This window comes from Pongo abelii, chromosome 16 (assembly GCF_028885655.2).
Source record: "Pongo abelii isolate AG06213 chromosome 16, NHGRI_mPonAbe1-v2.0_pri, whole genome shotgun sequence".
NCBI classification, from domain to species: Eukaryota; Metazoa; Chordata; class Mammalia; order Primates; family Hominidae; genus Pongo; species Pongo abelii.
In genome coordinates this window covers 52236288-52249956 of record NC_072001.2, presented here as the reverse complement: position 1 = coordinate 52249956, position 13669 = coordinate 52236288, and the positions used below count along the sequence as shown (strand labels likewise).

The 13669-nt window shown below is 40.1% G+C and overlaps 1 protein-coding gene across 13 annotated transcripts in view; it reads right to left on the bottom strand.

Moving 5' to 3' along the window:
- The window catches only part of GALK2 (galactokinase 2), a 172105-nt gene that overhangs the window by 2302 nt on the left and 156134 nt on the right, over positions 1-13669 (bottom strand). For 7 of the 13 annotated variants that reach the window (XM_054531154.2, XM_054531151.2, XM_054531150.2 and 4 more), the window contains 3 exons: positions 7373-7418; positions 7194-7264; positions 6503-6704 (listed from right to left, as the gene is read on the bottom strand). In XM_054531154.2, coding sequence (XP_054387129.1) covers positions 6503-6704; positions 7194-7264; positions 7373-7418 — 319 coding nt within the window. 13 annotated transcript variants of the gene reach the window in all.

The following is a 13669-nucleotide window of genomic DNA, read 5'->3' as shown; positions in this document are numbered from 1 at the left end:
ATCAAACTCTTACTGTGGAAGATGCCAGGGAAAACTGAGGTGTCACTGAAGTGTCTCTGAAAGACCCTAAAATATGGGCATTAAAGCCAGCCATGACATGGTCTAGAGAAGAATACTGTGCCTTCTTACTTGATTTTCTAAGATCCAAAATATGCCATTTTGCTGGACTCAAGTTATCAAGTCTTTAAGGGTCCTCAATCCAACTTCTAAAAGGCATATTTTATTATACTTTCTCATTTGAACAGTTTTTGAAAGCTGTGGTTTTTCAAAATTGAACCTAAAGCAAACAGAGTATTATTTTTAATCTGGCTGTAAAACCTATAGGAACTGGGCCAGAGGTCTATTTTCCTGAGACTTTTACTAGTTTCGAGGGAGCAGAAGCTGGAAGTCTTTGTAGGTAAAGATATTCACTACTGAGTCTCCAGAGCTGCTCTGTCACCACCCTGCCTGCCACAGATGAAAATGGACTGAATTGCATCAATCACATGGTCTGAAATCATCAGGGCTCAAATTTCCCAAATAAAGAATGATAAGTGCTATTATAAATAGCCTTCTGCCCCCAAGTCAGTGGCACATCTGATCACAAGTCAGGACTGCCCCAGCAGCTGGTCAGCAGCCTGCCCAGCTATATACACTTATAAAGGCAGAAAGGTCTGTCTGCAGTGTTCCCTGCTGGTACTTAATAGGCCCTTTGGCATATGCCATAGAAATTCTGAGAAGACCAAAAGTTAGGAGACCAATATACACTTTAAATTAGAAAGAAAAGTAAGTGAACCAAGGGTGTTTAGTGAACTTTTCATGTTTGCGCCTTTTTCTGGAAGAACAATAAAACATTAAAAATATATCTCCTGAGCTACTGCACATCAGAGAGGCAATACAAGAATTACAAAAACCAAAACCCTAAAATCCCTTGGATCCCACTTTGATGATTGTGATGACTGGATTGGGAATAATGTAGAAGGGTTTGTTAAAGCAACAAAGGCAGCCTCTACTTTATAAAGCATGATGGCAAAGGCTAGGGCAGACAAGAGATGGAGATTATGAGGAATGTTCTCTTTGATCCTTGTGTATTCACAGAATTAACTGTCCAGGCACCCAATATAGCCAAAGTCAAATTTCCTACTTTTAAGTGAACTAATTCGACCATAAAGCACTTACTAAGTTAAGTTGCAAGATACAGAGCAATGGAGAGGGTAGGGAGGAGACCTAGGAGACCCAACTGCACTACACACTTGAAAAAGAGGGAAGGTAAGAAATTATGCCTTGTATTTAAATTCTGTGTCATTTCTTTCTAAATAAGTAAATATATATTGTACAAATGGATATGAAATAAATTATTTCAGGAAATCTAGAATTTAGGAACAGGTCACATCCATCTCTCTGACCCCAGCCCAGCACAATTCTAGGAATTTAATAGGTTCTAATAAATGGCTGCTGGACTGCGATATTTCCCTTAAAATATTTTAAAAATTTTATATAATATAAGCAGTCAGCAGTGTATTGTTTTACTTGGGAAGACTTCTAGCTTCTGCTCTCTGGGAAATGGCAAGAGTCACAGGTAAGGGACCTTCTAGAAGTTTCTATGATTTTTACAGCCAGGTTAGACACTGTGCCTTCAAATCGCCTTACAGTCAAGAAACCACAGCCTTCAGTGTTCAAATGAGAAAGGATAAGAAAATATGCCAACATGTCTACTTTAGAAATGTAAGCCACTTAAAGGCCACTGAAGAGCCGTGGGTTTGGGTCCTGCAAATGGCATCTATATTCATAAGTCAAAGAGGCCCAAAGAGAAGTGAACCCCTAAGGGGAGGTGAAACGGCTCTCTCCCTCTTTTGTTTGTTTGTTTTTTTTTTTTTGACAGGGTATGCATATTAGCACTTAAGGTCATGGGGAAAGAGCATGCAACAATGGATTTGCACTTCATTCTTCCCCATTATGACCTTGTTAAAGAATGGGTGCAAGAGGCTGAGCAGCCTCACCATGGAATACATTGCAGAAAGACTTCTGAGGAAGACAAAGTAAATTAACTTTTGTAATCATAGTTGATCCACTAAAATTTGTCATTCATCTCCCTTAATAGCTTGGGCGATAATGCAGCAATTAATCCTCTCTAATTTCAACAAATGTCAAAACAAAAACAAAAGGCATTAACCATTTTGTCTTAAGTAAAACGAGGGAACCAATAGTGAATGAGCTGTCTCACATATAACTGACTTGGTTTCAAAATTGTTTTGTGTTCTCCAGTAAATTTTACTTAAAATTTAGTCATTTCTTTCTGTTTACTTTTTGTTTGGTTACAAAAGATACTTTATAATTCAGCAAACATTATCTTTTTCCTTCATTATTTACTTTGTTTCATATAATTTAAGTTCTAACATTAATTTAATTTTTTTAAAAAGCCTCATTCTGTAAGTATAGTTTCCTTCCTCCTGCCTGCTCCTTTCTTTAGATTCTAAACTGATTTTCTCTTGAAGAGCAGGAAAAGGTTGAACTGAAAAAGAGAGCTAGCAATGGTGCTCTTTCCCAACTCCCCTTCTCTCCACTTGGGTCACAAAGTTGTTCTATACATTGTCCTATATGCTAAGTAGGAGATGCCTTTTTAATTCAGTCTAGCTCAGATCACTGTAAGCTTGTGTGTAGCAACTTAGGTATTCTAGGTATTGAAGCCGTTAATTTACTCACTCAATTAGTTGTCTTTTCATACAAATAGTTTCCAAGAAGCCCTTCAGAAACACTAAAGGAATTTTGAAGTGCCATAAGTGGACCAGGGAGGGTGATGTAAAGATTATTTTTGGCAGTGCTCCTCCTTGAACCCATTTCAGCTTCCCTCCTCCTCCCTCTTTTGGGGAAAACAAGCAATCTGCTCAGGCTGCCCAGTCTTAGTCACACCTTCCCTACTGACGTTAACATTTTTAATGGTGGCAGGGTAATTGTGGAGGTGGTGGTGGTTTTTAAACAAAGCAATACTTTGTCAGAGGTTGGGTCTGTGGCACCAGTGGCTCACACCAGGCCTTGCCAGGACCCGTTCCAGTATGTCCAACACCTTCTCTGCCTGACCCAGTGAGACAGTCACAAGGCTTCAGAAGGAACTAGGGCTTACAAGTAGCTCCACTGTTCATTTGAACTTTTCCCCATGTTACTACCTGCTACTCTTGTACCATCTGTCTTCCCCTCCTTTTTAACCATCCTTTATCCATCCTTTATCTTATTCCCACTAATTTCTGCATTCTTCTGAACCCCTCCTTCTTCCCTCATTATTTTTCAGACATCCTTTTTTTTTTTTTTTTTTTTTTTTTTTACCTGAGACGGAGTCTTGCTCTGTCGCGCAGGCTGGAGGGCAGTGTTGTGATCTCGGCTCACTGCAAGCTCCGCCTCCCGGGTTTACGCCATTCTCCTGCCTCAGCCTCCCGAGTAGCTGGGACTACAGGCGCATGCCGCCACGCCTGGCTAATTTTTTGTATTTTTAATAGAGATGGGGTTTCACCGTGTTAGCCAGGATGATCTCGATCTCCTGACCTCATGATCTGCCTGCCTCGGCCTCCCAAAGTGCTGAGATTACAGGTGTGAGCCATTGGGCCCGGCAAGAGAAAGTCACAGCTTTTGAAAGTGGAGAGCAGACTGTAATTTCAGATGGTACACAGATACCCATGTGAAAATATATATTGATTGAAGAAGAGAAGGACATAATGCCTGCATCAACTTAATTCCCCTGGGGCTATCCTCCTCTGAGGTTGCTCTGCCACTTAGGACCTTTCAGTAACTTGCAACCAACTGAAACATTTGAAGAATATTATCTGCTGGTCACAGTGACAGCAAAGAAAAAATTAATTATATAAGAAGCTTTAAGGACCAGACAACTATTCTGGCCAACAAGCCAGAAGATAATCTTTCAATATGGAAAACTTGGACCCTATATGGTTATGGAATAAGTAGAAAATAACTTTGATACTTAGCAATTGGCTTTCCAAACAAAACAGTCATGAAAAAGTGATGGAGCTCCTGAATTTTTCACAGAACTGAATTTTTCTCAGAAAATAAATACAGCAAGTGAAAATGAAACACTTTAGCTGCCATTAAGAAAGGATTTTCCAAAAACAAATAAAATGAAAAGATAAATAAAAGGTACTCTTCCAAACCCATTTAAGACATAGCCATAAACTTTTTCACTAGAACCATATTTTTTAAATGTATAGATCTGTAGACTGCTAGAACAGAAAAAGCCAATGGAGATCACAAAGCAAAGCAACAGTTCCAGCTCACAGAGCTCAGAATGAAAAGAGAGTCGGAATCCAAGCTTCCTCACTTCCAGCCCACTTTTCATCCTACTCTACACATTACATTCCTGCTCAACATGACTTTGCTTAATGTTCAAATGCTGGAAACTATGACAACAAAGGCCTCCATCATAAAGCTTCAAAGCTAGGAGATGAAAATAGGTTACAAACACACACGTATGTATGACCCACATTTGAGTGTAATCACATCTCAGTATAACCCAAGGGGAGAGGCAGGTGTGGCAAAATCATTGGATTGGGAGCCAGGCTTTCCAATGAACTCATATGTGAAACTTACTCAAATTATTTCATCTCTTAGTGCCTTCTTGGATCTCTAAGACCCCCCTTCCTGATCTAATATTTTATGGTACTCTAAGATAACTCTTACCTACAATGGTGAAGTGTGCTTTTCAAAAATGTGGCTTTTAGAGGCACAAGGAAAGTTTCTCAGGACAAAAATCCAGGAGTCGTCTTGATTTCTCTTTTTTACCCACACAGCAATTATCTAAGTCTTCCTTCCAGGCATATTTGGCATAGAATTGCCTAGCATTTCCATTGCCCCCTTTCTCTTCTCAAAGCCAGAAGCCTGTCTGTAGACGAGGTGGCCGAGTGGTTAAGGCGATGGACTGCTCAAAGCCAGAAGCCTTCCGATGGCCTACACGGCCTATATGGTGTGGCTCCCCACTTCCTTCCTTACTTCATCTACTACCTCGCCTTCCTTCCTGGCCCTCTGCCATGCTGATCTTGCTGAGCCTCACACCTGACAGCCAAGTATCCACCTCAGGGCCTATGCATTTGCTGTTCTCATTTATTCACCTCCTTCAGGTCTCTGCTCAAATATCTCTTCCTCAGAGTGACCGTCTTCAACCACTCCATAGAAAGTGTACCCACCCAAACCTGTAGTCTCTATTCCTTCTTACTTTTTTCCATAGCACTTATCACTACCATTCAAATTATTTTTAATTGTCATTTCTCTCTTTCCCCACGAGAATGTAAGCTCCATGAGAACAAGTACAGATCGACCACTCTAGGAAGAGAAAGTTCATTAGAGAATTCCAGGAAGCTGGCAAATGCCCTTCCGCAGCTTTTCAGGTGGGATTCCAACCATCCCACTTCCTTCCAGGCAAAGACATTTCTTCCTGATCTCTGCAGAAATAATTCCACTTCCTCTTATCTCCAGAACTGAACAATATTTGTCCCTTCCATATACTAGGCCCTTGATATTTTCAGAAAAGAGTACTTAAAATGAAACAAGCTGGGGAAGGCTTTTGGCAATGAGTGAGCAAACATGTCAGCAGAGTGATCTTCATCAATGCTGTGTTCAAGTCTTTTGACAAGCTGGGTTACCCAGGCCATTTGTGATCACTGGAGTTACTTGGTTTAAACTTTTCAGGCTGGGAGTGTGGCAATGACTGAGGTAAGCCACAAGTGCCAAGTGGTTAATTACATTTCCATTACTAATTGTAGTGTAGCATTGTGTTCTCACAGTGAAGTAACATCTAGCATTTGAGAGCTTTCCCAGTTTCAGTTCTCCCAGGGTCACTGAGCTCCTTCCTGGGTAAGAAGACTAACTCTGTTATCTCCATTCTTTCACAATTTTAGGGAAGTTGATTTTAGGCTTTGTGAAAGAGTTGTCCTCTTTACATTTCTGCCTCCATTAACCATGTATCACCTGGGCTTTCTTCAGCCTTTATTTCCTCAAACTGCCTAAACTAAACCTGGAAGGCAGGAAATGCTGGCTTTCTGGGTGATTCCTTTAGCAGTCTCCCCACACGCTCCCATCAAGCTTGAGATCCTCTGTCAGTTTTCTCCCTTCTTCTGAGTAGAACTACTAAACTTAATTAGGACACTGGACAGGAGTTTCTGGCAGAGCAGCAGTATAATAAACATATCATGAGGAAGTCAACAGGGCCCAGCTCTGAGCAAAGTTACCATCCTGAAAGGCCTAATCATCCAAAGATGGAAAGGTCTTTCTCATGATGTAAAGAGCTGACTCCAAACTGACTCCAAACCCAGAGCCTCATAAAATTCATGGAGCCAGGTAGAAAATCTTTCATCCTACAGGTATTTAGAAGGGAACAACTGTAGCTCTATATCATCGGAGACCCCTCATATAGGAAGTGGGGAATGATCTTCATTCCCGTAGATTATGAAATGTTGCATTTTTTTCCATTAATTTAAACAATATTATTTGATGGCATCCCTTGGCCCCCACCAGGCTGCCTCACCGACAGATGTCTACCAGCTGGTCCAGCTCAGGGCAGCTGCACTCATACATGTCCCGGCAGCTCATGTGGCTCTGGTTCATCAACTCTCCCAGCAGCTGGACCATGTTTTCAGGTGCTTCTTCACATATCTTCTTAAACTGGAGCACTCGCGCAGCCTCACTGTACACATGCTTTGCCCGCTGATAGAGTTTGAAGATGAGCACTGAGGAAGGAAGGGGATGGGGAAGGAGGTTAGGAAGAGTTACTGGACAACCCAGTATAAAGAAAAATACACTTCTGAAGACTTTCATTTCTGTTTTCATTATCAGCATCTTAAACTTTAATAGGTCTCTCTTTTGCTGAAAGGATTCTTTCAATTGAAATGTGTCTATCTGCAAGTCAGGTTTACTTTTTTCTTGATACTGAATAAAATCTTGTAACTATATTTCCTTCACTTCACTCAACACACATGTGCATATACTTGTGTGCAATCTAATCCATCCCAAATGAAGACAGACCTAACATGTACTGAGTACACCCTACATGCCAAACACTTTAAAATACTACTTTGTGTAGGCCAGGCACGGTAGCTCACATCTGTAATCCCAGCACTTTGGGAGGCCGAGGCAGGTGGATCATCTGAGGTCAGGAGTTCAAGACCAGCCGGACCAACATGGTGAAAACCTGTCTCTACTAAAAATACAAAAATTACCTGGGCATGATGATGGTGGGTGCATGTAATCCCAGCTATTTGAGAGGCTGAAGCAGGAGAATTGCTTGAACCTGGGAGGCAGAGGTTGCAGTGAGCGAGATCATGCCATTGCACTCCAGTCTGGGCGATAGAGCAAGACTCCGTCTCAAAAAAAAAAAAAAAAGAAAAAAAAGTACTACCTCGTAAAGTTCTCATCACAGCACTGAGGGATGTGCACTATGATCCCTGTTAACAGAAAAGAGAAGGAGGCTCAATAGAGTGAAGTGACATGCTTAAGGACACACATCCAGAATGGGGCGGAAGCCAAACAGATCAGGGATGCCTGGCCCTAGAGCCATGTTCTTTCCACTCTGCCCCAACAGAAAGGACCACTGGAAATTCTTATGGTGGCAATTTTTTAAATAAAAATATTATATGTCCCAGATAAACACAATTATTTATATCGGATATATAATGTTTATATATGTACCTATATATATATACTGCAGCATTATTTATCATAGAAGAAAATAAGAAACAAATATCTAATAACAGAGGATTTTAAAAAATTATGCTATATTCATTTTTGAAATATTACTGCTATCAAAACTCAGATTCTAAGGCAATTTGATATATAGGAAATTATTCATTATTAAGTGAAAAAGCAACCTACAAAACTACATGTACAACTGATACTAATTTTGCATACACATATTTATGTACATTTTAATTTAAAAAACTGACAGGAAAGCACGAAAATGTTAATAGTAGTTATCTCTGTGGTCCATTATGGGTGATTTTATTTTCCTTTTGACACATATATGTATTTTCCAGATTACCCACAGTGACACTGAATTTCAGCTACAGAAACATGGTCTATTGCAATAGCTATGTCTATAATGCTTACACATTCCTGTGAATAACAACTGAGACTTCCTTACTATTTTCACCCATGCTGAACAATGGCTGAGCTGGTGTGGTGGGTCTGGGAAAATTTTGGAAAATTTATGAAAATTCCCAGACCAAGGGGAAAGAGACAGGGCTGAAAATCAAAAAGTCTATAATTTTTTTTTTAATTTTTACTTTAAATTCTGGGATACATGTGCAGAACGTGCAGGTTTGTTACATAGATATACCATGCCATGGTGGTTTGCTGCATCCATCAACCTGTCATCTCTATTAGGTATTTCTCCTAATGCTATCCCTCCCCTAGTTCCCCACCCACTGACAGGCCCCAGTATGTGTTGTTCCCCTTTCCCTGTGTCCATGTGTCCATTGTTCAACTCCCACTTATGAGTGAGAACATGTGGTGTTTGGTTTTCTGCTCCTGTGTTAGTTTGCTGAGAATGATAGTTTCCAGCTTCATCCATGTCCCTGTAAAGGACATGAACTCATCCTTTTTTATGGCTGCATAGTATTCCATGGTGTATATGTGCCATATTTTCTTTATCCAATCTATCATTGATGGGCATTTGGGTTGGTTCCAAGTCTTTGCTATTGTGAATAGTGCTGCAATCAACATACGTGTGCATGTGTCTTTATAGTAGAATGATTTATAGTCCTTTGGATATATACCCAGTAATGGGATTGCTGGGTCAAATGGTCTTTCTAGTTCAAGATCCTTGAGGAATCGCCACACTGTCTTCCACAATGGTTGAACTAATTTACATTCCCAACAACAGTGTAAAAGCATTCCTATTTCTCCACATCCTCTCTAGCATCTATTGCTTCCTGACTTTTTAATAATCGCCTTTCTAACTGGTGTCAGATGGTATCTCATTGTGGTTTTGATTTGCATTTCTCTAATGACCAGTGATGATGCACTTTTTTTCACATGTTTGTTGGCCACATAAATGTCTTCTTCTGAGAAGTGTTTGTTCATATCAAAAAGTCTGTAATTTCTTAACAGATCTGTGACAACTAGCTGTACACAAATTGCTACCTTTATAATGCTCTCTTATTTCCTCACCTCTAAAATGAAATTGAGAATCACTTCTCAGGATCCTTCCAGCCCTAACATTTTATAATTCTATGAAGGGCTTCTTCCAAAAGTATCTGTCCTTCAATATTCCCCCATATTGTTATACTTTGTAAAGAAGATGCTGTTACTGGTAGCTTTTGTTTACACCCCCAGTTCTACTCTCTGCCCTTTTCCACCCTACTATCAGCCCCAAAGGCCGACCTGTATAGACTACACCATTGAGTCCCTTGCCATCTAGATTTGAGAGCAGGAAAAGATCAGCAATAGATGGGAGGGAAGAGAGTGAGGTCAGAGGATTTATTCCCCGGCTCCTCCCTTGCAGAGCCATTTAGAGCTGGCACTGTCTCTCCACTGAAGGACACTGAACATCCTTCAAAATCTCCTTTTCTACATGACTTTCTCTCCTCCTGGGTCTGCCTCCAGGTTCCTCTCCCCTAAACTATGATTACTTTTTCTGAAGCACTTTTACATTTCTACTAATGAACCAATAATTTTTTTTTGCCCTTGATTTTTCTTGTTTATTTATTTATTTTTATTATACTTTAAGCTCTAGGGTACATGTGCACAACGTGGAGGTTTGTTACATATGTATACATGTGCCATGTTGGTGTGCTGTACCCATTAACTCATCATTTACATTAGGTATATCTCCTAATGCTATCCTTCCCCCATCCCCACACCCCACGACAGGCCCCCATGTGTGATGTTCCCCTCCCTGTGTCCATGTGTTCTCATTGTTTAATTCCCAGCTATGAGTGAGAACATGCGGTGTTTGAACCAATAAATCTTATCAAAGTTTCAGGTTTCATTTTTTCCCCTCCACAGCACTGTCCTTATAACAATTACTTTCTTAGATAACCACTATATCATTATCACACCTAACAAAATTACCAGTGGTTCCTTAATATTGCCTGATATTCAGTCCATATTTAAATTTTCCCAATTGTCCACCAGCTTAAATTTCAACTGGTTTACACCAACATCCAAACAAATTCCACACATTATATTCAGTTGTTATGTCTAATAAGTCTATTTTAGTCAATCAATAATTTAGTAGTTTAGTGATTTTTGATACTCTGGATTTTCAATATCCCATCCAAGCACATTTTAGGGCCATATCCTATAATAAAACTCAATATAGTCCATCAGGGAGGGTACACTTTGGTTTTCCTTTAGGATTACATATTTCTTTAGGATTAAATATTTTCTTTTAGGATTAAATATTTTAAAATAGAAACTATCTAGAGAGATGTTTTCTATTAAATCCAGGACTGGTGCTTTGATTTTGACAAAAAGCATTCACAGTACACCCTGCAGACTACCAGAACCTCACAATCCTGGCACCTTCCTGAATCTGTTCTCTTCTTGCAGAGGAAGTGTGTCACAGCAGGACTTCTGAACAGGAATGTCTAACGAGGACTCTTGCTGGGCATTCTGAAGGTGCATGAGAGATTGCCATGGCTTGCAATCTCCTGAACGGTAGTAACTCAGACAACAAGGGAAAGGGCAGAAAGGGCATCTGTTTTCAATTGTGATATAAAAATCTTGCCAAGAGCTACAACAGATTTGGAGACCACCCTTTGGGTGGGAAAGCAGTTCTGTGTTGGCTGAATGTCACAAATGCTCTCTGGATCCAGGGTTCTGGCTTGTTATGTGCTGGCAACTCATCAAGTCTCTGTTATACAGATATCAAAAAATCCAAGAAAATCTGAAGCTTTATCCATAACAACTTTCTTCCCTGTCCAGCTAACATTGTAGCCGGATGTTCCAGCTGTCTATAAGCTCTTGTAATCCTTGGGAGCAATTATTAAAGGATGAAGGAAGCTGTTTCTTACTATGTTCATTGCATGCATGATTACTTCCAAGGCAAATTCAATTTAAGAATATAACACTAGATGATATTTTCCTCCAATATTGTTAATGGCCTATCCTATTCAAGAGAAATCCAAAACTTCAAAGCGGGATATACGGCATAGTCTTCAGAACACTGATTTTCTCCAATGTGAATCTTACATAATTACTGAATCTAGTCATGAAATCATGGCACAAATTCTGAAATCTAAATGTTCATGGCCATATATACTTAAACTGCAAAATAAATATTTCATTTTGTGCTAATAATTTTGGCTTGTATAATAAATTATATTGGCTAAATTCCTTCTGACTAGCCTCCTAGCTGTGCTTCCAGCACACCATGTGGCTCCTGCGATAGGCCCGTGGCAGTAGCTGTTTTGTTGTCCTGAAATGCTCTTCCCCAAGATCTTCACATGGCTGGTTCCTTCTTGAGGTTCAACACTCAGATGTCACAGCTTTGAAGAGACTCAACTCCAATCTGGAGTAGACCACACACATACATATTTTCTCCATTCTATTTTATGCTCCCAACACCTATCACCATCCAATATTTTCCTGTGTGTTCATTTGTTCATTGGTTTGTGGTTGTCTCCCACCAATGGAAGCTCAGCTCCAAGAAAGCAAAGGCCTTGTCTAGTTTCTTCATAACTATCTCTAGCAGCTAAAATAGGATCTGGCACTTAGTAGGGGTTCAATAAATGTTTGTTGAATGCATGATTCAAATCCTTCTCCTTGTAACAAAACTGCACTGAAACTAGGCTAAATAAACAGTAGCGAGACAAGTACAACACGGAATATAAAGGAGACATACTATTTTGACAATTTATATTCACTAGCATCCTCACCAGAAAGTGGGGAAAGTTTGCTAAAATAAAGTTTGGAAACAATTAGTAAACTTCAGTGCCCAAAGTATACCCTAATATTCATTATCACAGATGACTGAGAATTGTTTATATTGTATTTTGCTTTACAGATGTGAGAGAAAAGAGATTTCTAAAACAAAATCTGTTTAAAGGAAAGAGAAAGAATACAAAAATAGATAATTGTAAACAGTTAAAATTAGTTTTTTTTTTCTTTTAGGCAATCTTTGTAAAGATTGCTTATTAACGTTTTCCTTTAAAAGATGGTTACATAGTTTATGATCACAACCCATCTCTAATCAAGGAATCTAAGTCAGGGCACACATAATTAGTTATTTTATTGGATCTCCGGTGGGAAATGGTGAGGGAAAGCCTTTGACAGGTGAGGCACACTGAGCGCCATTTTAAGCTCTGAGGACAGCAGGTCAACAGTAGATAGAGGACATGTCTATTTCATCTCTGAAAGAGTCCCACTGATTTAAATTTAACCTCTGCATGCAAGGGCTAGTGGCCTCTTCTTTATTACCTCATTTTCTCCTAAGAGCAATGCCAAAAGCACTGAGTCATCTGAAAGAGCTTCACTGATTTAATTTTAAGTTATCCATGCAAGAGCTGGTGGCCTCTTTTTTATTATCTCATCTTCTACTAAGAGGGATGCCATAAGCACTGAGTATGATAGTCATCTGGCAAAAGTTAACCAACAATTCTTATTGAGCACCTGCCATGCACCCAATACCATGCTCCAAATGACAGGAAAGCCACATGAAGTAGAACCTCTGCATTAAGGGAACTTATAACTTAGCTACACAGATAAGACAAACTACGACACTACTAGACAGTGAGCAATTGCAGCAGACATCTGAGTGCTGGAAATGCTGAAGGTGCACTAAGAAGACAGGGCTTGCTGGGGAAGGACCAGTAGTGGGAGATGTCACAGGAGAGGGGCCTGAGCCACACAGTGTCCCTGCTGTGAAGAGAGGATGGCCAAAGGCCCAAGGTGGGAACAGGCAGAGTGTGTTCATGGGCCTGAAGAGAGCAAGCTGACCAGAATCTGGCTCTCTAGACAGCTATCCTCACATCTGAGGCTTTAACATCCTCAGCTACATCCACTACACAAAGATTACAAACTAACAACCCATGTGCCATAGCCAGCCATGGTGATGCCTTCTTGACTCAAATGTCTTTATATTGGAAGATTTACCTAAGAATCTGGATTTCTACTTACTTTTGGAAAACTGGAAGGTTTGACAGTGCTGGATCTGTATTACTGTCTAGCAACTGTTGGCTGGAGCTAAGGAGTACCTACCCCTTTGAGACAGGGTACACACACTTTATTCCACACAGTTCTCACCATTCCCAACTCTGTGACACTTAGCCTGCCTCACTAGTTTATATGCCAGCCTGGTCCTTGCAGGTATGTGCTTGTGGTCCTTGTTCTATAAAACTTTCTATAATAGGACTTCTCAGCAGAAGAGTGGGCCAATATCTTCCCTGAGTGGGTCATCATGCCATAATGAGCCACTGTTACTGTTGCTATCAAATATCGCCTCCCATAGGTGCACTGAAAAACAATGTATTGAATTATAATCTGTCTTCCTGTAACTTCTACTCTTTGGTCTTGGTTCTGTTCCCCAGACATATGTAAACACAAGGTAACCCTTCAGATATCTGAAGACAGCTCTCATGCACTGTGCCTTTTACACATTGTTGAGGGTCCACTATGTACCTGCTTAGGGACCAATAATGAATAAGTGTATTAATCAGGGTTCTCCAGTGGGACAGAAACAACAGGACATATAGGT